At 41.7% G+C, this 23,019-nt stretch overlaps 1 protein-coding gene across 1 annotated transcript in view; it reads right to left on the bottom strand.

Moving 5' to 3' along the window:
* The window catches only part of OBSCN (obscurin, cytoskeletal calmodulin and titin-interacting RhoGEF), a 304,900-nt gene that overhangs the window by 55,903 nt on the left and 225,978 nt on the right, over positions 1-23,019 (bottom strand). The window contains 9 exon segments of the mRNA XM_029911618.1: positions 8,865-8,970; positions 9,755-9,884; positions 10,409-10,511; positions 10,795-10,962; positions 11,967-12,080; positions 16,895-17,072; positions 18,785-18,943; positions 19,991-20,155; positions 21,896-22,012. Of these exon segments, the coding sequence (XP_029767478.1) occupies positions 8,865-8,970; positions 9,755-9,884; positions 10,409-10,511; positions 10,795-10,962; positions 11,967-12,080; positions 16,895-17,072; positions 18,785-18,943; positions 19,991-20,155; positions 21,896-22,012 (1,240 nt within the window).

Below are 23,019 nucleotides of genomic sequence, written 5' to 3'. Positions count from 1 at the left end.
AAGGAACTGTTTTTTCCACCTTGATATCCTGGAATTTGTCTTTGGAAAATCAAAACTTCTGCAAGCTACCATGTGAGAGATCAAAATATGTCTCTCAAGGGAATATTCAGCAGAGCTGGAATCCTTTAACCTATGATTGTCATGTTTCTGGAAAACATCTGTGTATTGTTTCTGGAGTTTCCCGGACTAAATAATCAGTCAGTTTTCAGGCTTCTGCAAACTGGATTCAAGATCCAAGCTTATCAAAAAAAAAAATCATTATAGAAAACTAGCACAAAAAAGCTCCCCAAAATGAGAGTCCATCTATATGCCTACAGTATGCATATGTCTGCTCCATCCATGCATATTAACTCTGTATAGCTCTCTACCTATGCCCCCATAATATAAAATACTGCTTTAGAGGTGCAACATAAAGATTTCAGATAGGATAGAGTAATCAAAGATTTTTTTACGTTAGAGATTTAATAAAAAAGGAAAAGCAAAGAGGTGTAACATTTCAAAAGCTAATAGAGATTTTCATCATTTTCTCTACCAATTTGTTGGTACAGCATCATGACACCATATGAACTAGACTGTATTTAATGCACTCAGAACTGCTGACTATAAGTGGGATTTTGCAAAACAAGACTTCAAGCCCCAGTCTTTGTTCAGTGACAAGTTAGTGAGCTTCTAAAAGGCTAAGTTTTTCTATGAATTATATTTCCAGCAACCAGCTTAATAAAGCAAATAAGCTCCAGTATTATTATTATTTAGTTTGTATAATTAAAAAAAAACACTTTAAAAGTGAACTGCAAAATTTTCGTTGTTGTTTTTGAAAGAAAGCCTTTTATTGTCCCAAGTCATTATCTGTACAGTAACAGTGGCTGCTGTACAAAAGTTACCAAGAGTTACTACACAGCAATATCTGAGATATCACAGATAGTTCCTGTTCAAAATACAGGGGGAAAAAAATCTAATCTCTGATACATCTTTTAGCAAATCCTGATTCTTTAAATGGTCACCAACATGTCTATAGACTAAAAAATTCAAAATATATTTAAATTATAAGACAAGATATCTGAAATTTAATTTCACCTTCACTTAATTTACAAGGGCCCTATCCTGCCATTGAGCTAAGTATGGAAATCCCATTGAGATAAATGAGAATTGTGTGCAGAAGTTGAAGTCAATATTCCATGTTTTCTCTGCTGGAGTGCTAGTTTCACAAATGCCTAAAAAAAAAAAGAGCAGGTGGTTGTTCCGTGCTGTCTTCCAGTTTCTGTTAGGCGAACACAGACGGTCAGATTCTGCTTTCAGTGACGCTATGTAAACCTAGATTTTTTTCATTAATGTCAATGGAGTTACACTATATTTACACTGGTTTAAATGAGACCAGTTTTGGACTAGAATCTAGACTATAGATATTAAATATAGGAAGAAATTATTTTCAAATGTTTTGTTTTCAAAATTAAATAAAATTTTAAGCCTAGATATATATTTCGTTAGTAACTTGGAAAACTTTTGAAACTATTTAAAATTTGCTTTACATGGAAGTTGGACTGGGCCCGTAAACAGTATTTTGCGTTTGCATCCAGGTTAGAAATGTTCATAGAATCATGAACCCTTTAAGTCAAGATTCCCAAATAGATAAACAATTTGGATATAACAAACTAATAGAAATACTCCTCCAGATGGGTTACTCCTGGTTTAAACCAAAGTAAGCAAATGAGAATCAGGTCCAATATATTTATGAAGATTAATTAGTGTGCAATAGATATATGATGTAAAGCAGGGGGGTTGGACTAGATGACCTCCTGAGGTCCCTTCCAACCCTGATATTCTATGATTCTAAATAAATATATTTTATGAGGTTCTTTTAACAGTTACTGTATGTTGAATACTAGTTGATTGTTAAAAATGTATTTAATGAGTATCCAAAATTGTCTAACAGAAAAGAACTGTATCAAATGTTCGGTTAGGAAATATCAATAAATATGTGTCATTAGTCACTGGTATTTTATTGAACTGCACCTTATTAAACCTAAACAAATACACTGCCAAACCTAAATGCACTGTTCTCTGTCCTTGCACACAATTCCCATGATCAATGTCTGATCTTGCACTCCTTCCAACTGACAACAGTCCTGGTCGTTCTGCATGCAGAACTCCCAACTGGTGTCAATGGAGATTCTGTATACAAAAGTTCTGCAGGACTGGGCACAAGAGCGCCAATCATAAATTAAATGGGGTATATGGGTCCTAAATATTTAAATTAAAACTTTAATTTAGTGCATGGCAGTTTATATAGACTCTCCGAGGTATGATAGATTTGAAGCAATCCTGTATGAAAGATAGAACCACATGAAAGTAGGATGAGGGAATTCGGGAACATTCCTGCATCAGTACTATTTGTAGGATTTATCATTTCAACTTTTTTGTAGCATTTTAGAAAAACAGCTTTGCAAAGCAGGAGATCCTGATAAGCAGATTAACAGCTCTAAGCATTAGGTTCAGCCAACGATTCTACGTTTTTGTTAATACGTTAAACCAACAGCTCACACATTATGAAAGGATTATAAGAATGCGTTTGAAGGCAAATAGAACCCTCATAACTTTGAGATGCATGAAAGATGATTTCCAACGTGATTTTTATTACAATCTGTAAATTCAACCTTGTCCCCCTCTGAAAACCATAATATTCCATTGCGCAGGATGCACTGAGCATGTATATCAAGGAAGATGATTACTGAATTTTCCTGATCCTTGGTGCTAATTTTACCAATTAATACACAATGTTATTGGTTGTTTTTTTGTTTTTTACAAATGTACCATCAACTGTTGAATCTAATTACACTGCAGACAATTCACGAACAGAACAGAATTTTCTAAACTGCTTTGTATGAAATACAAATATTCTACTTTTTCTCTAAAGAAAAACTGGGGTTGGAAAAGCAAATTTATAGCTTTAGAAGCCTTTACTTGGAAACAATACTGTGTGTTTGCTATGACTGAGATGTTCTTGTGCATGGTACAATAAATAATATATGGAGATATACCTATCTCATAGAACTGGAAGGGACCCCAAAAGGTCATCAAGTCCAGCCCCCTGCCTTCACTAGCAGGACCAAGTACTGATTTTGCCCCAGATCCCTAAGTGGCCCTGAACTCTCAACCCTGGGTTTAGCAGGCCAATGCTCAAACCACTGAGCTATCCCTCCCCCCAACACATTGCCAGCCCGAAACTAAAAATAAACATCAATAATAATAGTAAATTAATAATAAGAGAACAATTAAAAAAATAATAATATCATGACCTTCACCCTAAAAATGGAACTATTAAAAAGTCTAGGGAGCAAACCCACATTCTCTAGCTCTTTGGCAGGACTGTGGGAAAAACAGAACTAAAAATACTTTGTACTTCTACAGCTATCTTGCCTTTGAGAATCTCAGAACACTTAACATTATTCTGTGAGACAGGTATTACGAGGCAAACTGAGGCACAGAGTGATTAAGTAACTTGCCAAAGGTCTTACATGGAGCCAGTGGCAGAGGTAAGAATGGAACCCAGGAATCCAGATTCCCACTTCCCTGCTATAAACACGCTCCATCCCAGTGTTCACTCTTCTGCAAAATCTTGCTTATTTCCACTTGTGCTTATGATTATTCCTGCTAATAAAAAGTTTTCCATTTGTCATCTCCTAGTCTGTACCATGCCAGTCAGAGATGATGGGAATTCAATAACTTTCAGAAATGTCGCAGTTTTGTTTTTAAAAGTGAAGTGATTGCAAGTTAGTGAACCTGGGTTGAATAATTTGCTGTATTATGATGTTAAACATGAAAGCTAGAGCCATGGCGAATCAGCATGTCTTTAAAGATTTGCGACATCTAAATTAAGCAGCAAGGAGTTTGGTTGCAAAGCAGATATTCAACTTGAACTCAAATAGAAAGGTTATCTCTCTCTCTCTCTCTCATTTTAACCCTACAAATAATTGTGTGAAAGTCCTAAAATTCTTCCTGAATTTGGATTTCTGTTTTTAAATCAGTTCTCAGTTGACTTCAATGCAGTGGCCAGGTGCTAACTGAGGGCAGAATTTAACCTTACACATTGCAGGCTTGGTGCCTGGATTGCTAATTGTGCAGAACAGGATTTACTCATTTAATACTAAGAGTGAAATAAACAGAGGTAACAGTACAGAAAGGCAAGTGAAAAAAACAATGGCAACAAAAATCTCTGTGAGAGTCACAGGAAGAACTGGCAACCATCACACCATACAGCCAGCTGCAAACAACTATTAAATAGGTAAAACTCTTAGAAACAGTGCTGGTGCGTGGGAGTGGGCCAGGCCCGATGCCTGTTCTCCAGTGTAATAATATCACACTGTGATAGCTTATCTTCCTGCTGAAGTCACAAACAATAACATTGCCACCAATACGTAGAATCATAAGGATTGAAAGAGATGGCTCTCGTCAAGTCTGTCTGTCCTTCTGTTCTTTGCCAGGGGAGCCTGGCTTCCCAGCAGATATATCCAGATAGATTATTGGATGTTATACAACCAATAGTTCTTTCCTCACTTACATGTATTAGGCCAAATTCATCTTTGGTGCAACTCCATCGAATGCAATGAAGATATGACAGGGATGACTTTGGCTCATTTTAACATTTTGCTCTGGAAGGCCCCGACCCATCTTTCACTAACTGGAGTTGGATTGGGGCCTTATTTCCTTCGACAATGCCGGTTTGAACCCAATAACCACTAGTCACAACCAGTATCTCTCCAGTTTAAACAACTAATTGTTTTATTTCACAGTACTTCTGGTGCTCCCAGGCAATTGCCGTGTTAGATTTCTTCAATCAACGCCACAAAACAATTACTTTTATAGGAACTATACAAATGTATGATATAAAAACATGAGTAATTCCAAGGTGAATTTAAATGCTTACAATGCTCTAACCTAAACAACACTTTTAATGCAGTTTTGCAATTCATACAATTAGAGGAAAATGTTATAATAAAAAGTTAATAAATTGCAGTTTAGCCTCCTACAAGGTAAATGCACCAAGATATGACACTCTGGTGGTGTTTTGTACATTTTTATCAGCATCTGGGTTCAACACATTCGCTCCCTGAGTAGAGCATTTTAAGGAAACAGCACCCCTCCAGCTGATTAAGTTATGGTATTGATAATCCTAATAAAGTTCTCCCCTGCAGTCCTCAATGATTTGATCACCATAATACAAGGCCACAAAGGAAGTGAGCATAAAGCAGAGGAAAATAATTATGTGACTATGTATGAGATTACCTGGGTTTCTATAAGGATTCAGAAGTTTAGGGGAAATAATGAATAAATTCCAACTTTTCTAGGTCATTAGAAACATATAATGATTCCAAACAGGCTAAATAAATTATAGGCCTGGACACTAATCTGGGTAGCCTATGGTTTCTGACTCCCAACATTAACACTAGCTTCGAGGCAAAAGTAATTGTCGAGAGTACACTTTCTCCCAGTCATGGCCCGCATTGAAATCCTGAGTGCTGTCACTATTCAAATGCTAGTGATGTGAAAAAGTGCTCACTTACCTGTACAGTGACTCTTGTTCTTCGAGATGTGTTGGGCACATATACATTCCAATACATCTGTATGTGAGCCCAATGCACTCAAGCCAGAGACTTTTGCCAGCAGTACCACTAAGCAATGCATGTGGCCCTATTCTCATGTGATCAGAGCAGAGAGCACAGAAGGCGTACAGCTATCACCTCCCTCTCCGTTACTTTGCACTGCCATGTATCTAACTCCTGAAGCAGCGGGAAAGGTCATGGAATGTATATGTGCACAACACATCTTGAAGAACAACAGTTACTGTACAGGTGAGGAACCATTTTTTCTTCCCAAGTGATTGTGCATGTATACATTGCCCGGGAGGTGACTCACCAGCAGTTTTCCTACAGATGGTGGGACTGCAACGCCAAGTTGCCGACGCTGGCGTCCTCTCAGGAAGCCTGTGTAATAGCATGGTGTCTGGGGAAGTATGTACCCATGATCACGTTGCTGCTTTGCACGTCCCATATAGGAATGTTGCTTAAAAAAGCTGATGAAATGGAATGAGCCCCAGTGGAGCGTAGTTATCCTTCATGGAAGGAAGACCTTAGCAAGATCAAAGCAAAGCTTGATGCAGTCAGAAATCCAATGTGAGATACACTGAGCTGCAACTGATCTCCTTTGATTCTTTCACCATAGGCTACAAAGATTCTGGGGCAGCATCTGAAAGATTTGTATGGTCTATGTAAAATGCCCAAACCCTACAAACATCTAAGGCGTGAAGCTTTTCTACAGCCTTGAAAGAATGAGGTTTCGGGAAGAATAGTGGGAAATGAATAATCTGATTAAAGTAGAAGATTGATACCACCTTTGGCATAAACGTAGGGTGCAGCCTAAGGGAAACTTTAGCTTTGCGGAAAACTGTGAGAGGAGGGTCAGCTAAGAGTGCAAGAAGCACTGAGACTCTCCTAGTAAGAGGTAACTGCTAACAAGAATGCTGTTTTCACTGATAATAGTGACAGGGATGGTGTTGCCAGAGGTTCAAAGGGGGGACCCATTAAATGGATCAGAACTAGATTCAGATGCCACGAAGGTACCAGATCGGACATGAGAAGGTTCACATTAACAACACCCGTTAGAAAACTGGAAGTCAAGAGATGCAAAAAGATAGAAAAGCCATCCGCTACAAGGTGTACTACAGAGACAGATGCCAGATGGTCTCAATGAACTAACTGAGAGGTCAGAAAATTTTAGATGCAGTAGGTAGTCCAATATGTGTCTAACCACTGTGAGACTCCGCCCAGATCAAAAACCTTTTCCATTTCACTGCATAGGTCACTCAGGTGGAATCCATTCCGCGGCTTACCAAGATCGCTTGGACATCTCGGGAGCATAATCTCTCCTGATTACTCAACCAGAGATCATCCATGCGGTGAGGCGGAGAGATTGCCAGTTGGGATGCAGAGACATTGGTTTTGAGACAGAAGATTGTCAACAAGGGGTAAAGTTATGAGTGACCGAATGGAGAGTCGGTGTAGGTACATGAACCAGTACTATCTTGGCCAGGCCGGCACTACAAAGATTATGGTTGTCTTGTCTCTTTTTAGTTTCCTGATCACCCTCAAAATGAGAAGGACTGGAGGCAATGCATACAGCAGATGGCTCGACCAGGGAAGAAGGAAGGCATCCATGACAGAGCCCAGGCTGTGGCCTGCTCTGAGGTAGAACTTCCTGCACTTGTTGTTCAGGCTGGTCTATTACTGAGTATTCCAGACAGTGACGCCCCGTTAGCTGGGGCTGGGTTTGTAAGAAAAGGTTCCTGACCAGCTGTGGCTACGAGGGAGACAAGGTCCCCATTTTCAGGGGCTGCGCATTTCTCTGGCCACGAGCAGTGTGTCGTCCTCAAGAGACGGTAAGATCCAGGAGGATGACCCCAGGTGGCGAGTTTCTTGCCTTCCTCCCATGTTTCTCTCTCTCTCTTCTCTAGTGCTTATCTGTAACAAGGATTACAGCCCTGCATACAGGGGGGCTGGAACAATTTTTATAGTGGGGGTGCTGAGAGCCATTGAACCAAACTGTAAACCTTGTAAACTGTAAACCACTTCAAGCCGCCAGGGGGTGCGGTAGGACCCCCAGCACCCCTAGTTCCAGCTTTTATGCCTGCATATGGCACATTATTTGAATCCTGGGGATTTCTCCATACTAAACCCCCAAATGAAAGAACTATCTAATAAACTAAACTATACTAAACTGCCTTAAGCCTAAACTATCATTAGAACCATACACATTTAGAGAAATCTCTTTCTAGAAATCGGCCAACTGAAGCTAAAGAGCCACAGGGAACTCCCAACTCTTGCCACAGAAGGAACTGAGAGGGAGGCAGCGGCCAGGCCCCTTTTATGCCCTCAGCTCTGAGCACGAGGGAAGCAGGGGGCCATGTGCCCTCTGGTGGTACTGCTGGCAAAAGTCTCCCTCTTGAGTGCACTGGATGCACAGACAGCTACAGTGGAATGTATCTATGCACAATTACTCGAAGGAGAAAATAAATTGCGTAGCTGTTTGCAAACCTCTGACATTCAGTGCTGCCTAAGCGCAGTTATGAAGGGTGTAGTTTGTATTCTTTACATATTTCTGGTAGAAATAATCCAAAGAACAAGATAACTTAGGACAGCAGCCCTCTTAAGAAATGAAGAGAAAGACCTCTCCACGGGAGTTCTTACCAACTTAAGTTAAATAAACAAACCAAAAACACTCCTAAAAAAGGAATGGATTCCATGAACATGTGATGTTTAATATCAATGTATCACTTGCTAACAGGTAAATTAACACCTATTCACACATGTGCTTGGAAACCCAGCTGATCCATCAGATGTATTTCTTTGACAATTCCACATATTCTCATGTGTCATTTTAGGAGGCCACTGTATTTCTGCTGAGCTTTAGTTATTGAGCCCTGTCTTTCCTCGGAGTAGCTCATATCACATTCTGCCTCTAGACTGAAACACCACTATTGCTAGTTCAAATGGAAAGAATCAAAAAATCACCAGAATTAGTGGCAGCAAAATAAACCCCTGGCTTGCTCCTCCTTTGCCATTTAATGTATTCCATAAACATTATATGATAAGATAATTCATTGATTTCATCGGTTTGGAAATCAACTAAGTGCGTGATGGGTATACATGATCTGCAGTATACGCATACACGCATAGATGGACATACAGACACATGTACGCTGACAATCAACATGAATAAGACTGTATGATAAGATGGCAAATATATTCAATCCTCAAGAAGATGACTTTAGGGTAATTCAATGTTATACTTACAGAGCTGGCAAAGGGTCATACCTTCTATAGTAATGGCTTGGTCTCCCCTCTTCTCCTGGGCCAGTAATGCTGCACTCTGCTGGCAAAGATCCGCTCCACTCCTTGCTGTGCCTAATCTGTTCATCAGCTAACAAGAATCAAGCAATACTCAGTAAAATGTAGGATAATTTTATACAGTCAATCCCCACTTTACCCTGCTGCAGCCAAGGCCATATGTGCAATTCAGGACTGCATAAATGGCTCAACTGAATCCAAGGGGCAAGATTCAAGTAACTTCAACAGAAGTTAGCTGAATCCGGCAGTAGAAGAATCTGGCCCTCGGGAAATATACTTATGAAACAGATCCCTTGAGTGTGCACATCTCAAATCAGTGCAATTTATGTTACTACTTTACTACTAAGGATTTACTACTGACTTACTACAAAAAATGAAATGCAATTTCTTTTTTCAAGTAATTGAAATTGCCTGCCCCGACATATATGATTTGATTTTCTTAGTTACTTCCTGCTAAGCTTTTGAAATAAAAGGGAATTTTAATGGTTGCCCTTTCGGCTGAAGCCCAAAAGTGCTCTTTCTTGTCTGGATGTTAGTCTGGAGTGGGGAGGATCTCTTTAATTTAGTGATGGGCCCAAAGCAAAACTCCACATCAGAACATCTGAACGTTGCCTGGGGTAGATTTGGAATCTAAACTGATTTCCAAACTGCCTCATTTTTATATTATTTGATGACCCAAAATCTCAGATCAGAGTATCCCCAAACAGTTGGGCCCATCCCTCCTTTATTTTGAGCTTCTTGGTACGTTGCGTGTAACACTTCAGATACAATAACAGTCAAAAATGTGTCCTCAGAGAGAAGAAATTCTTACATTATGATGAGCCAAACAGCAGCGGTTGAAATCTGTTTGAACTTACTTCACATTCATAGTGTCCCATGTCCTCCTTAGAAGCATTTTTGATCACCAAGACTAACACTCCACTCCGTGGCTCACTGAAAGTCTGGTATTTATTGATGTCTGTCAGCGGGGCACCATCTTTATACCACCTGTGCATGGAAAATAGCGAGTCTAAGGCAAAATGTGACATTTCAATGAGTCACTCGCCCATCAACCCAGTGGGCAGAGCAACGCACTCCCAGGCGGGAGATACAAGTTTAGGTCCCAGCTGGGCCTCACACTTTCTGTATTTTTCAGGGATGTGAATCACTGTGGAGGGAGCACACTCATCCCCTGTGGAAAAACAGTCTTACGTTGTTCTCAGGAAACGCGTCAAGCCAATACATACAGCAGCACTGCCAGTCTTCAGAGGATGCTGTACTGAGCTTTCCGCTGCTAGAGAGAATGTCATGATGGACTCCCCAGAACACTTGGTTAGTGAAGTGAATGCATGCTGGGTGACGATAGTTAAAGGAACCCCAAAATATACATCAGCACAATTCATCTGATAGAGTCCTATATCAATTATTATTTGCAGGTTTTTCCCTCTCACACAATAAATTGCTACAATAAATTGCATGAGGAAACCACCCAAACATTTGGTTTCTGTCAAGAAATAACTTCAAGAACTGACCTGATCTGAGGATAAGGTGCTCCTTCAATGGTGCAGGTAAACTGAGCATCTTCGTCTTCAACATAATAAGCATTTCTAACCTTGTTCACAAACCTCGGCGGCACTAGAAAATAAGAATAAACTTAATAAACATGACAGCAATCAAAACATACAACACAGGTCTGTGGCCTGACTGGATCACTCCCATTGGTAGCAGAGCGCAACCAACAAAGAGATCTGACTTTCCGATTCACTATTCCTGAGCTATCAGAGGGCGGTCAAAGAGGACACGCCAGGAATGTAATGCAGAACTGCCTGCGTGTTTTAATGCACATACCTAGTATATTTTATACAGCGGGGAAGTGGTGAATAGCACTTTAAAACAATGTATCTGTACAGGACTTTACCTTGAACAAGGATCTTTCCTAGTGTACTGGCGTTCCCAGCCGGACTGGTGGCAAAGCACATGTACTGTCCTGAGTCAATACCCATCAGAGTGTCCAGGATCAATGTGCAAGAACCATCAGGATCTTCTATGATAATGTGATGGGGATCCATCTCCACTGGTTTGCCATCTTAAAAATAAAAGAAAGAAAAATCCCTCATTAAACCCAGCATCAGTTTAGTACCAGTTTACAGCCTCTGTTTGGGAACTGCACCCTTTTCTTCCACTTTGGACCCTGGCTATCCCCAGGACTGGGAAAGGCATGGAGGTAGGGGGCTTAGAGCTGTGTTTGCCTCTCTAAAAACAGCTGCACATTGCATAAGGTCAGAGTAGCTTCCTTCTCTGCAATGCACCCTGAGAACACAGCCGAGGAGACATTGTATCCACCATGAGCTAAATCCTGATCTCAATGGGCACTGCAGGTGCTCATCACCTGCCATGCTTTGTCCTCGTGTAAACACGAAAACTCTCCCGAAGTCTGTGCTGTGTGGTGAAGGATCTCGTTGATTATGGTGTGTTGTAAAAGGAAAAGACTTAAATGCAGTGAGAGGCACGTGAAACAGCTTTGTATCGGGTGTGAACTTTCAGCAAAGATGTTTTCACTGCAAGTAAAAACTGTAATTATAGTAAAAACAATATCAATACTCACACCTTCTTGTCAACAGTTCGAAATGGGCCACCTTGATTACATTGGCCTCATTAGCACTACAAAAGTGATTTTTCCTCCCTTGGTATTCATCCCTTCTTGTCAACTGTTGAGGATAGCCCACTTCCACCTTAATTGAATTGGCTCGTTAGCACTGACCCCCCCCCCACTCAGTACGGCAACTCCCATCTTTTCATGAGCTGTGTATTTATCCCTGCCTCTGTATTTTCCACTCCATGCATCTGATGAAGTGGGTTTTAGCCCACGAAAGCTTATACCCAAATACATTTAAGGTGCCACAAGGACTCCTCGTTGTTTTTGCTGATACAGACTAACATGGCTACCACTCTGAAACCTGTAATTATAATGTTGCTGGGAAAACATGTGATTCAGTTAAATGATCAGCTACCAAGAAGTTGGTATGGAGCAGTGTGAGTGCCGTGTAAACTAGGAGTATTTATCTCATGACAACACGATGCTGACTATACCTTTATACCAAGCAACTGCTGGCTTAGGAGCTCCTGTTACTTTGCAAGCCAATTTGACAGTTTCGCCCAGCTCCGCTGTACAGTCAGCCAGTTCTTCCTCAAAATTCGGAGGAACTGAAAGAAAAGAGATTTATTAGGCATTTTTAGTGGTTCTGTCCAAAGAATGACTAATGCAATGAAGAAAAAGGACACGCAGGACGGCTGAGCTTTGCAAACCTTAAAGTTTCAACATGGGACACCTGAAATGAAGAGTTTATTAACCAACAGGTTCTAATGACTTCATGGCGTTACAAATTGCTTGTGGATAAACAGAGATCACCATTTATACCTGCCTCTGGAGATTTCCATTACTTGCATCTGAAGAAGTGAGGTTCTTACCCACGAAAGCTTATGCTCCCAATACTTCTGTTAGTCTTAAAGGTGCCACAGGACCCTCTGTTGCTTTTTACAGATTCAGACTAACACGGCTACCCCTCTGATACTAGAGATCACCATGTGTTGGCTAGTGATTTTAGACCTGGGGGACAGGAATGCTGAGTTTTATCCCTCTTTCTGACTCACTCTATAGCCTTGGCAGTTTCTTAGGCCAAGATTTTCAAAACTGACTAGTGGTTCTGGGCACTTCCATTTTTTGCTGCCCAATGTGAGACACCTTACAGGATCCTGTTTTTCAGAAAATGCTGAGCACCCAAAATGTATTCCTGCTTCTTTCCACACTAGTTTATTCTGCACTGAGTACTGTTAAAACACTTTAAGTTTTGACCTTTATGTATATCAAGAAGTTGTATAAAAATAATTTGGAAGTCTCACTTTATAAGAACAAGTTATTAGTAAAAGTTAAAATACACAGCCTTGTTTTCTGTGCAAATGTAGTAGAAATAGAAGCCAAATTTTCTTAGGCTCTATCTGTAATATATGCAAGTGTAGGTGCACATTCAGTAGTTTACTGAATATGCTATAAGCCCGTTGCATGCAATTACCTCTTTGCACCTGTGAATGCAATCTGGGCACTTGGGATCTAATTCAAAGCCCACTGAAATCAAAGGGAGTCTTTCCATTGACATCAATAGGCTTTGGATCAGGTTCTGATTCTGCTCCCATTGACATCATTATCAAAATACCCACAGATTTGAATGGTGCATGTTTGGGCCCTTTTCACCAAATTTTGTTCTCGGTGAACCGCCTATAACCCCTTTGAAATCAACAGCAGGGGCTGGTTGGGATCAAGTGTCCCAGATATATTTCTATTGCTAACTTTTAGTCTTTGTTATAGAGGTTTTAGCAGCTGTATTCCCCCACCCAGCACAAAAGTTCTCTTGATTTCTATGGGACTGTTAAACTGTGCTGGAGAATCTTAGAAATACAGGGCTGGAAGGGACCTTGAGAGGTCATCTAGCCCACCACCTCACCCCCCCCCCCCCCGTCGTGAGGTAAGACCAAGTACACCTAGACCATCCCTGACATGTGTGTGTCTAACCTGCTCTTGGAAACCTCAAGTGACAGAGATTCCACAAACTCCCCTGGAAGCCTATTCCAGAGCTTAACTACCCCTAGAGTTAGAAAGAGTTTCCTAATATCTAACATAAATCTTATTTGTTGCAGATCAAACCCCTTTGACTTGTCCTACTTTCAGTGGGCATACAGAACAACTGGTCACTGTCCTCTTTATAACATTCCTTAACATATTTGAAGACTGTTATCAGGTTACCCCCTCAAATCTTTTCTTTTTTGAATTTTATCTTGGGATAAATCATTGATAACTACTCTTTGCATATGTTTTTTCAACCAGTTCTGCACCCACTTCATAATAGTTTCATCCCTTCTTTACTTCGGAGAATGTCATGTGGGAATGTGTCAAAAGCCTTACTATAATCAAGACATATCATGTCCACAGCTTCCCCCCATCTACTAGGCCAGTAACCCGGCCAAGGAAGAAAATTAGGTTGGTTTGGCAGGATATGATCTTCACAAATCCATGCTGGCTATGACTTATTACCCTGTTATCCTCTAAGTGCTTTCAAATTGATTATTTAATAATTTGTTCCAATATCTTTCCAGGTATCAAAGTTAGGCTGACTGCTCTATAATTCCCCAGGTCCTTTTTGTTCCCCTTTTTAAAGATAGGTACTAGGTTTGCCCATCTCTGGTCATCTGGGACCTCACCCATCTTCCATGAGTTCTCAAATGATAATTTCCAATGGTTCTGAGGTTGCTCCAGCTAGTTCTTTACATACCCTAGGGTGAATTTCATTTTGCTCTGCTGAGCTGGATACATCTAACTTATCTAAATATTCTTTCATCTTTCTTTCCTTATTTTCACTTGCATTCCTTCACCCTGGTTTTTATTGTATTAAGTATTTCGATACAATTTACCTTTTTAGTGAAGACCGAAGCAAAATACGTGTTAAATGCCTCAGCCTTCTTGATGTCATCCATTATTCGCTCTCCTTCCCCACTAAGCAGAGGACCTACATTGTCCTTCATCTTTCTCTTGCGCCTAATGTATTTACAGAATCTCTTCTTATTGTCCTTTATGTCCCTTGCTAGGTGTAGCGAATTTTGTGCCTTAGCCTTTCTGATTTTTGTCTCTACACGCTTGTGCTGTTCTTTTGTACTCCTCCTTAGCCATGTTTCTACTTTTTGTAGGCTTCCTTTTGGATTTCCAGGTCATTAAAGAGCCATATTGGCCTATTACTATTTTTCCTACCTTTCCTTTGCATTGGGATAATTTGCTGTTGAGCCTTTGATATTGTCTCTTTGAGAAACAGCTAGCTCTCCTGAACTCCTTGTTCTCTTAGATTTTCTTCCCGTAGGACCTGCCCTACAAGTTCTCGGAGTTTGTTAAAGTCTGTTTTTTAAAGTCCATTGTCCTTATTCTGCTGCTCTCACGCCTCCCTTTCCTTGGAATGATGAAATCTGTCATTTCTTGATCACTTTCCCCATGTTGGCTTCAACTTTCAGATTTGCAACCAATTCCTCCCTGTCAGTCAGAATGAGCTCTACATTGGCTGTCCTCCTGGTTATTTCCCCCACTTTCTGAAACTAAAAGCTACCCCTAAGACACTCCAGGAGTTTACTGGACATTTAGCCATTTGCCATATTGTTTTTCCAGATGTCAGTCCCGCATTACTATTAGGTCTTGTGTTTTGGCTATTCGTTATTTGTTCTAGGAATGTCTCATTCGCCTACTCCGCCTGATATGGTAGTCTCCCCTTTTATCTTCACCCAGAGACTTTCACCTGGTCTGCCTCTCACCTCCTTCTGGACCTCAGAACAAGGGCGTATAATATTCTTGATGTATAACACAATAGTTCCTCCCTTTTTTACCCTGCCTGTCCTTCCTGAACAAGCTATCCCCCTCTGTACCAATCTTCCCGTATTGAGATTTAACCCACCAAGTCTCTCTGAGGCCAATTAAGTCATAATTTAGCTTCTGAACTAATATTTCCAGTTTTTATTGTTCATTCTCCATACTTCTTGCATTTGTGTATAGTCATGTAAGGTGTTGAGCAGACTCTCCCACTATTAGAATGAAGTTTTCTATCACATAGCACAGGTACAACCAGCTTTCCTTAATTCCTCCGCCAGCGTCTTGCATAATGAGGCTGACAAACCTCTGAAAAGTAAGCAGGTAACTCAGCTGATATGTTACAATCATAGAATTTTAACACAAATTCACACATTATTTATTACATTTGGTCATTATGGGCAAGGACTGAACTGAAACTCTTAAACTCACGGTATGTCTACACTAGAAAAATAAGTCTGAGGTCTCATATTAGGTTGAATTACAGCCTACAGACTTACTGTTCTATTATTAGGTATCATCTAATCCCCCATTGCCAATGCAGAGTTGTTGCCTAGAACACACTGGGCCTGCTTCTCATTTACACCAAAAGGGCATTAAAGTGAGTGTAAATGTAATTTACACCCCCTTGAAGGTCCCTTTCCACTACCTGAGCCGTGCAAAGTGGCCTATGTGTACATGAGAATTCAGCCCACTATGGAATGCTTTGTGCTATCTACCTAATGGTATATAGCCAACAGGCAGCTTAAAGTCTGACCTCTGTGAATTATTATGTTCAAACTACCCTCCTTGGGTCAGTGATGCGCGTCCTCACCAGGAGCCCATCCACCAACCTAAGAGGGGCAGAGTGGGGAGCTGAGAGCCCGGTCTCTCAGCTCTGCTGGCAGCTCCCTGCCAGGAGCCTGGCAGCCCCACACAGGCTCCCGGAGGGCTGTCCCCCACCCCTCCGCTCCCTGTTCCCAGTGGGAAGCTGGGGGAAGCTGCCCTGGGCTTCTCACCCCTGGGGAGAGGGGTCCAGCTGTCCTGGCTTCTCACTCTCCCCTCTCCCTCTGCTTCCAGCCAGGAGCAGGGCAGCACATCAATTTCACAGCTCGGGGAGCCCTGCCATTGACAAGGCTGCCTGGCTCCCAGCTGGAAGCTGGGGTGGGGAGAAGCCACCGGGGCTTCTTGCCCCAGCTCCCAGCCGGGAGTGGGGTCCAGCTGCCCAGCTCTGCAAGGGAGCTGGGGGCAGCGGGGCCCTAGTTGCCCGACTTTCTTGTGAATTTCACAGGTCCTGCCATGAAAGTGACATGACAGTCAACAGCCGATGACAGGGACATTGTCTACACAGACACCGTGTCGCCCTAACGACACCAACCTAAGACTTACACCTCTCATGAAGGTGAAGTTCTGATGTCGGTGTAGTACGGCACTTGCATCGGTGGGAGGGAGGCTATCGTGTAGACCCTGACATAATTAGGCCAGCCCGTAGTTAAGCTTCAGAGGTATAACGCTGGCTGTGATGGCTCTCTCCTCCTTGCAGAGCTAATCTTACCCGCAAAGCCATTCATCACTTGCACTTCTGAACGGGAGAGACATCAGTTTTAGCAGAGGTTCAATCAATCTTCCTGACTATACTCACTCCACACAGGCAGGCTGATACGTTGCTGTATACCACAGATTTCCTTCACCCAGGAGTTCTTGATGATGACCGTACGAGCTTGAAGTAGGTACTTGCGGACAGAGTCTTCTCGCTCATGCCAGATCTCAAATGCCCGGTCATCTCCTTCCACCAGGTCGTTCACATCTATGTGGGATAGCTGGGTGACAGGGAGGACAGTAAGAAAGTCAATGAAATGTCTTCAGTCGCATGACAGAAATTAGACACGAGTCTGAACCAAAACCCTGGCTCCCAAGAAAGCCCCAACATTTAGGAAAGTTCAGATCTAGATCTAATCTTTCTGAGTCAGAACCAGGGCCACCCAGAGGATTCAGGGGGTCTGGGGTCTTCGGCGGTGGGGGGGCCCCCGCCGCCGAATTGCCGCCGAAGACCCGGCACTTCGGCGGCGGGTCCCGGGGTGGAAGGAGCTCCCGCCGCGGGTCTTCAGGGCACTTCAGCAGTGGGTCCCGGAGCGGAAGGACCCCCCGCCGTGAATTGCCGCCGAAGACCCGGAGTGGAAGAAGCTCCGGGGGCCCGGGCCCCCCATGAGAGTTTTCCGGGGCCCCTGGAGTGAGTGAAGGACCCCCTTGAAGGTCCCTTTCCACTGCCTGAGCCATGCAAAGTGGCCTATGTGTAAATGAGAATTCAGCCCACTATGGAGTGCTTTGTGCTATCTACCTAATGGTATATAGCAAACAGGCAGCTTAAAGTCTGACACCTGTGAATTATTATCTCCAGGAAAAATAACTACTTAATGTTAAAAGAATATTCCACTTGATCTACAAGCCAGCATCAACAGAAAAGCAATGCTGAGATCTTAATGACAGAGGACGATACATTGTGAGAAACAACACAGGCAGGAGCAACATGAAGAGAAACTGCACAGCAGGTACTATACGGAGAGCAAAACAATCCAGTTGGGAAACACAGACTGTGCATGTGATTGTCACATAACAATGAGACGGGGCTTTTCAAAGGGGCCTAGGGAAGTTAGACCACCCAACACCCATTGACTTTTAGTAGGAGTTGAGCATCTCAATCTGAAAATCCAATCTGAATTTCTTATAATTATACACACAATTAACTTGTGGAATTTATTGCCATGGGATGTTGTGATGGACAAAAGTATAACTGGGTTCAAAAAATAACTAAATACATTCATGGAGAATAAGTCCACCAATGGCTATTAGCCAGGATGGTGAGGGATACAACCCCATGCTCAAGGTGATCCTCAACCTCTGACTGGTAAAAGCCAGGAGTGGAAGACAGGAGCGGATCCCTCCAGAATTTCCCTGGTCTGTAAACTCTCCCTGGAGCTGTGGTACTGGCTACTGTCAGAGACAGGATACAGAGCTATGAGGACCATTGGTCTGACCCAGCATGACAGCTCTTATGTGATATTCTTATACTATGGGGACAAATGACTTCAGATGGGCCTGCCCAATTCTTTTGTTGGCAGAGGGCAATTATTGGAAATACAGCATTAGACTGAAATGGAAACTATTCCAATTTACTGACTTGAAACCACCTTGGTCCAAATTCGCCACCTGGCTAATTTCATTGGCTTCAATGGGCTTCCTGCTGGGGTGAACATAACTTCCTATATGTATCCTGACTAATGCGCAATGAAATTCTGTTCTTTTGCTGTCTGGTGGTTTATGACATATATTCTACCTGACTCGGAGAGCTAACAAATGTATTGCAGGTTCTATCTGTGTTGTAGGGAATTTTGGAAACAAAAGAACCATTTGAAAGGATCAGTGAAATGTCATGTTTTCTGATGACCAGCAGCTGCATATCAAGAGAGAGAGAAGTAGACGGAAAAAAAAGAAAGCAATTGTACTGGTGGGGAGGTAAAAGTAAGGGTTAGACCTTCATCATGTTCTTGAAGATGTAGCTGTAGGTGTCTGTCTTGGTGTCTCGCTTGGGTTTGCAGATCAGGATATAATTCTTGAAGAGGAAGACATGTCGGTTGTGACCTTTCCATGCAATTCTGGCTCCCGGAGCTCCTTCCCACACTATGAAATGACCCTGGAAAAGAAAGCAGGAAATAATAAGTAGAAATGATTGCTGAACTACTTTCATGGCATCTCTCTATCACTTCCCAGCTACTGAACAGCAATTGTTCTGTGTTCCATCCTCCATTCCATCCACCTTGGCTTTTATTGCAACATAGCAGATGATTGTCACCATTACATGTGATGCATTCAGAATGACACGACTCCTAATCTGCGTACACAGTTTTAGTTCCAACATTATCTTTTAAATTACTCCTTTGCCTACAGATAAATACGGGACATAACTCTCCAGGATTGCCAGCCAGGCATCTTTCACCAGGGCTAAAGCTACTAAAAAATTAAATATAATTTCAAATGATGTCCTGTGTGGTATCTTGAAATCCATCCATCCATTTCTAAAGAGACAGGCAGAGAGGCAGAAAGATCTTCTGAAGTTATATGGATTGTGAGGGCTAAGATATTGAGAAACAAATCTCATGATTTCATATAGAGCACATACAATGTTACCCATGTTGACTTGAATGGATATGCATTTTAAAACTGAGCTTTAAAAACAAAAGTCTATTACTTGGGGAAACATATGCAATGAAAACGTAAGGCCAAATTCTAGTTCCATAGGTGTAATTGGAAAAGTCTCACCAACTTCAACGAGAACAGGATTTGGTCCATATATTTTTGGCAACATATACTGTGGACACCTTAATCAGCACAAGGGTGCATAAAATGAGCCATTAAACATGCCCCAAACAGGATTTCCTCCTGTTTGGAAGGTGAGTTGTGAAGATAAACACCTATATTACCCATGGGAAAGGGACTAATTTCTATGCTCAGCGGCTCCCAAGCTTAGTCAATCCAGAAGGTCCATCTCTGTCACGTTCTACAATTTATTACACGCAACAACACAGAATTAATGATAATCACTTTGGTGGGTTTTAAGCTGATTTTCTGTTTCAAATGACAATTTGTATAGAAGCCACTAAAGAATATGGACCACTTAAGGCTTATCAAAGGCAGGAAGAGCATTAAGCACTAATTGTCCTCATTCAGAGTTTCTAATTACCTGTCGAATGGGTTCTCCTAGAATTTCCAGAGTCCCTGGATAGTTCTCAATGAGCGAGATATGGAGGTTGTTTTCTGCACGCTGGGTGAGCGCAGACACAATGGCATAAGCCTGCTCCAGCAACGCACAGTTTTGGCTATTTCTTGCTTTATTTCGGATTAATTCCTACAAGTGAACAAAGCAGCTGTTACTGGACATTTCCAAGAGTTTGCATTCTACTGGTATCCTCATGCAGTCCAGACATCACTCGGTGGGAGTCCGTAATCCAGCTCTCCGTTCGGGGCCACCTTTGCCCCACTTTTTCACCACTTGTTGGACAGCTTCTTTCCATTCCACATGCATGGCCTCTTTGACTAACCACACCACACTGCCCTTCAAACAGTTATTACTGAGTGGAGACAAGGCTGAAGTGAACCCCATACTTGTCTGGCTGATTGAAAACTGAACAGTGAAGAGATCCACATACTTATCAGCGTATTTCTAATGTAATTATCACAACGGTATCAAGGCACCACAATGAGGCAAACAGTCAAGGGATGGTGCTAAAACACAACCGTCAATGCAGTGAAAGTAAGAAGGGAAGGATATGCAGCAAATTGCTGCCAACGTCAACCTACACTTTTCTGCCAAAATGAATGTAAATATTACATTTGTTCTTCTCTTTCATTTTCAGGTAGTGTTTGTGCAGGGGCTCCGAACAAGCATCAGGAGAACCTTCAAAAATTTTGGTGTGCAGGGCCAGACAAGTGTGCATAATTCAGAAGCTTGTTTGAACCTTCTCCAAACTATTTAAATCTCTTAAATTTGTAAAATCTGTATTTGTAAAAATTTAGCAATTTTGGGGGCTCCTGATATTATTTCCTTCTACTCCGACTGAAAATACAACAAGAAGGGGTATGTTGACACTCCGCTTCTGGTCCTGGCTGGAACATGGAAGCATAGAAGGAGCACAAATATAGAATCATGGAATCTTAGAAATGTAGGGCTGGAAGGGACCTCAGGAGATCATCTAGTTCTTCCCCCCAGGTTGAGGCAGGACCAAGCAAACCTAGATGATCCATCACAGGTGTTTGCCAAATCTGTTCTTAAAAACTTCCAATGACAGCGATTCCACAACCTGTCATAACCTATTCCAGAGATTAGCTATCCTTATAGTTAGAAAGTTTTCCCTTGCTTCAGATTAAGCCCATTACCTCTCGTCCTATCTTCACCATCCTTTTTAGAACAGCCCTTAACATATTTGAAGTCTGTTATCAGGTCCCCTTTCAGTCTGCTTTTCTTAAGACTAAACATGCCCAGTTTTATGTAGTATATAATAAACATTACAACAAATATTGTGTGTATGTATACATTTATATATATGTATATAAATAAATTCTCAGATAGTGAAATGTTTCAGAACCTTCAGAAATTATTTGTTTTGGGCTCAGCTCTTGAAACAGCAAAGATTTGCAATAGGTGGGAAGGTAGCTCTTACATTATTTTCCTTGTCTTACCTTGAATTCCGCCTGCAAAAACGGGGAGGGAAGTTGCCTCTGTTGACAAGTCAATGACATGTGCATTGAAAACGAGTTGCTTTTATAACAGATATGTTGCCACACATGTGACAAATTTATATTCTTCATGGATGTAACCATGTTTAGAGTATTCAGCTAAAGCTGGGCAAACCGTGTGGTGTCTGAGACTTTGTGAACCTCTCAAATGATTTAAGTTTACAAAAGTATTCAACGTGCACAAACCTTGACCCTGATTCTGATCTCTCTTGCTCAAGAGTAATTCCAATGGAGTAACACTGGTGTGAAGCCAATGTAACTGATCAGGTTCATCTTCTCCAAAGGGTCTCCAAAATGGAAGGCAAACCCATCACACTACGAGTGGTAAGAATATATATTGGAAGCTCCTTACCTTGATTATAATTTGATACTGCTGGATCCTGTTTATGGGTCTCTCTAAATAATGCTGCAGTGGAGGTATAGGTGGCTGAGAAGGATCCTCACTGGCTAACGTCTCCTCTGTATATCTCTGGGGGGAAATATACAACTATAAAGAATGCGATGCAAAAAATGGCCAAAAATGACAAGATCACACAACACTGACCCATATACCTTAGTCTTCCCAGCAAGTAAGTCTGAGCATAATAAGAAAGAGTAAATCCCACAATCCTTTACCCCCTCCAAAACTGTGCAGCCTCACCACTCTATCACTTTGCTTTCTTGTTGCATCCCTTCCCTGTTGGTTGTCTACTTGGTAAGCTGCTTGGGGGCAGTGACTTTGTCTTCTTACTTGCCTGTAAGGCACCCAGCACACTGTTGATGCTATAATTAATAATAAAATGCAACATGCTGCTTAGAAAATTGCACAATATGATGGGAAGGAGCAGCACTTTTTTCTCTAATGGTAGACATCTGGTTAACATTGTATCCTTGCGCTCACATACAGTGTATGTCTTAAAGGCACCATAGCTCTCATCAGATTCTGTTAATTATTATTGCAAAGTCTGTGTATTGATCAAGACTCCCAGTACTGGCTGGCCTCAGACAGAAACAGGCTGATCATTACTAAGATCTAAAGGAGCATGTGCGTTTTCAAATGAAAGGTCCTAGGTTTGATCCTCCTTGACAATACGTATGTATGTGGCTATGGCTCCTTACAGTAATAGCACTCTGAATTTTGCTGCCATTAATGAGACCTTCATCCCACTGTGAAGATTACTAAACCATGTTATGTAATAATTTCCTACCTATCTAATAATCCTGTTATAATATTATATATGCAACTCCAAATGACAGGTTTCAGAGTAGCAGCCATGTTAGTCTGTATCCGCAAAAAGAACAGGAGTCCTTGTGGCACCTTAGAGACTAACAAATTTATTTGTGCATAAGCTTTCGTGGGCTACAGCCCACTTCATCGGATGCATAGAATGGAACATATAGTAAGGTTAAGGTTAAGGTTCAGCATCATCGACCCTGTAACCAGATAACAGTCACCCCTTGGCCGAGTGGTAGCATTCGAGGCCTTGCAAGTCAGTG

The sequence above is a fragment of the Terrapene carolina genome, unplaced genomic scaffold (assembly GCF_002925995.2).
Source record: "Terrapene carolina triunguis isolate 2854851 unplaced genomic scaffold, T_m_triunguis-2.0 Scaffold111, whole genome shotgun sequence".
NCBI classification, from domain to species: Eukaryota; Metazoa; Chordata; order Testudines; family Emydidae; genus Terrapene; species Terrapene triunguis.
Note: the sequence above shows the minus strand (reverse complement) of the source record. Positions and strands in the feature narration are given on the sequence as shown.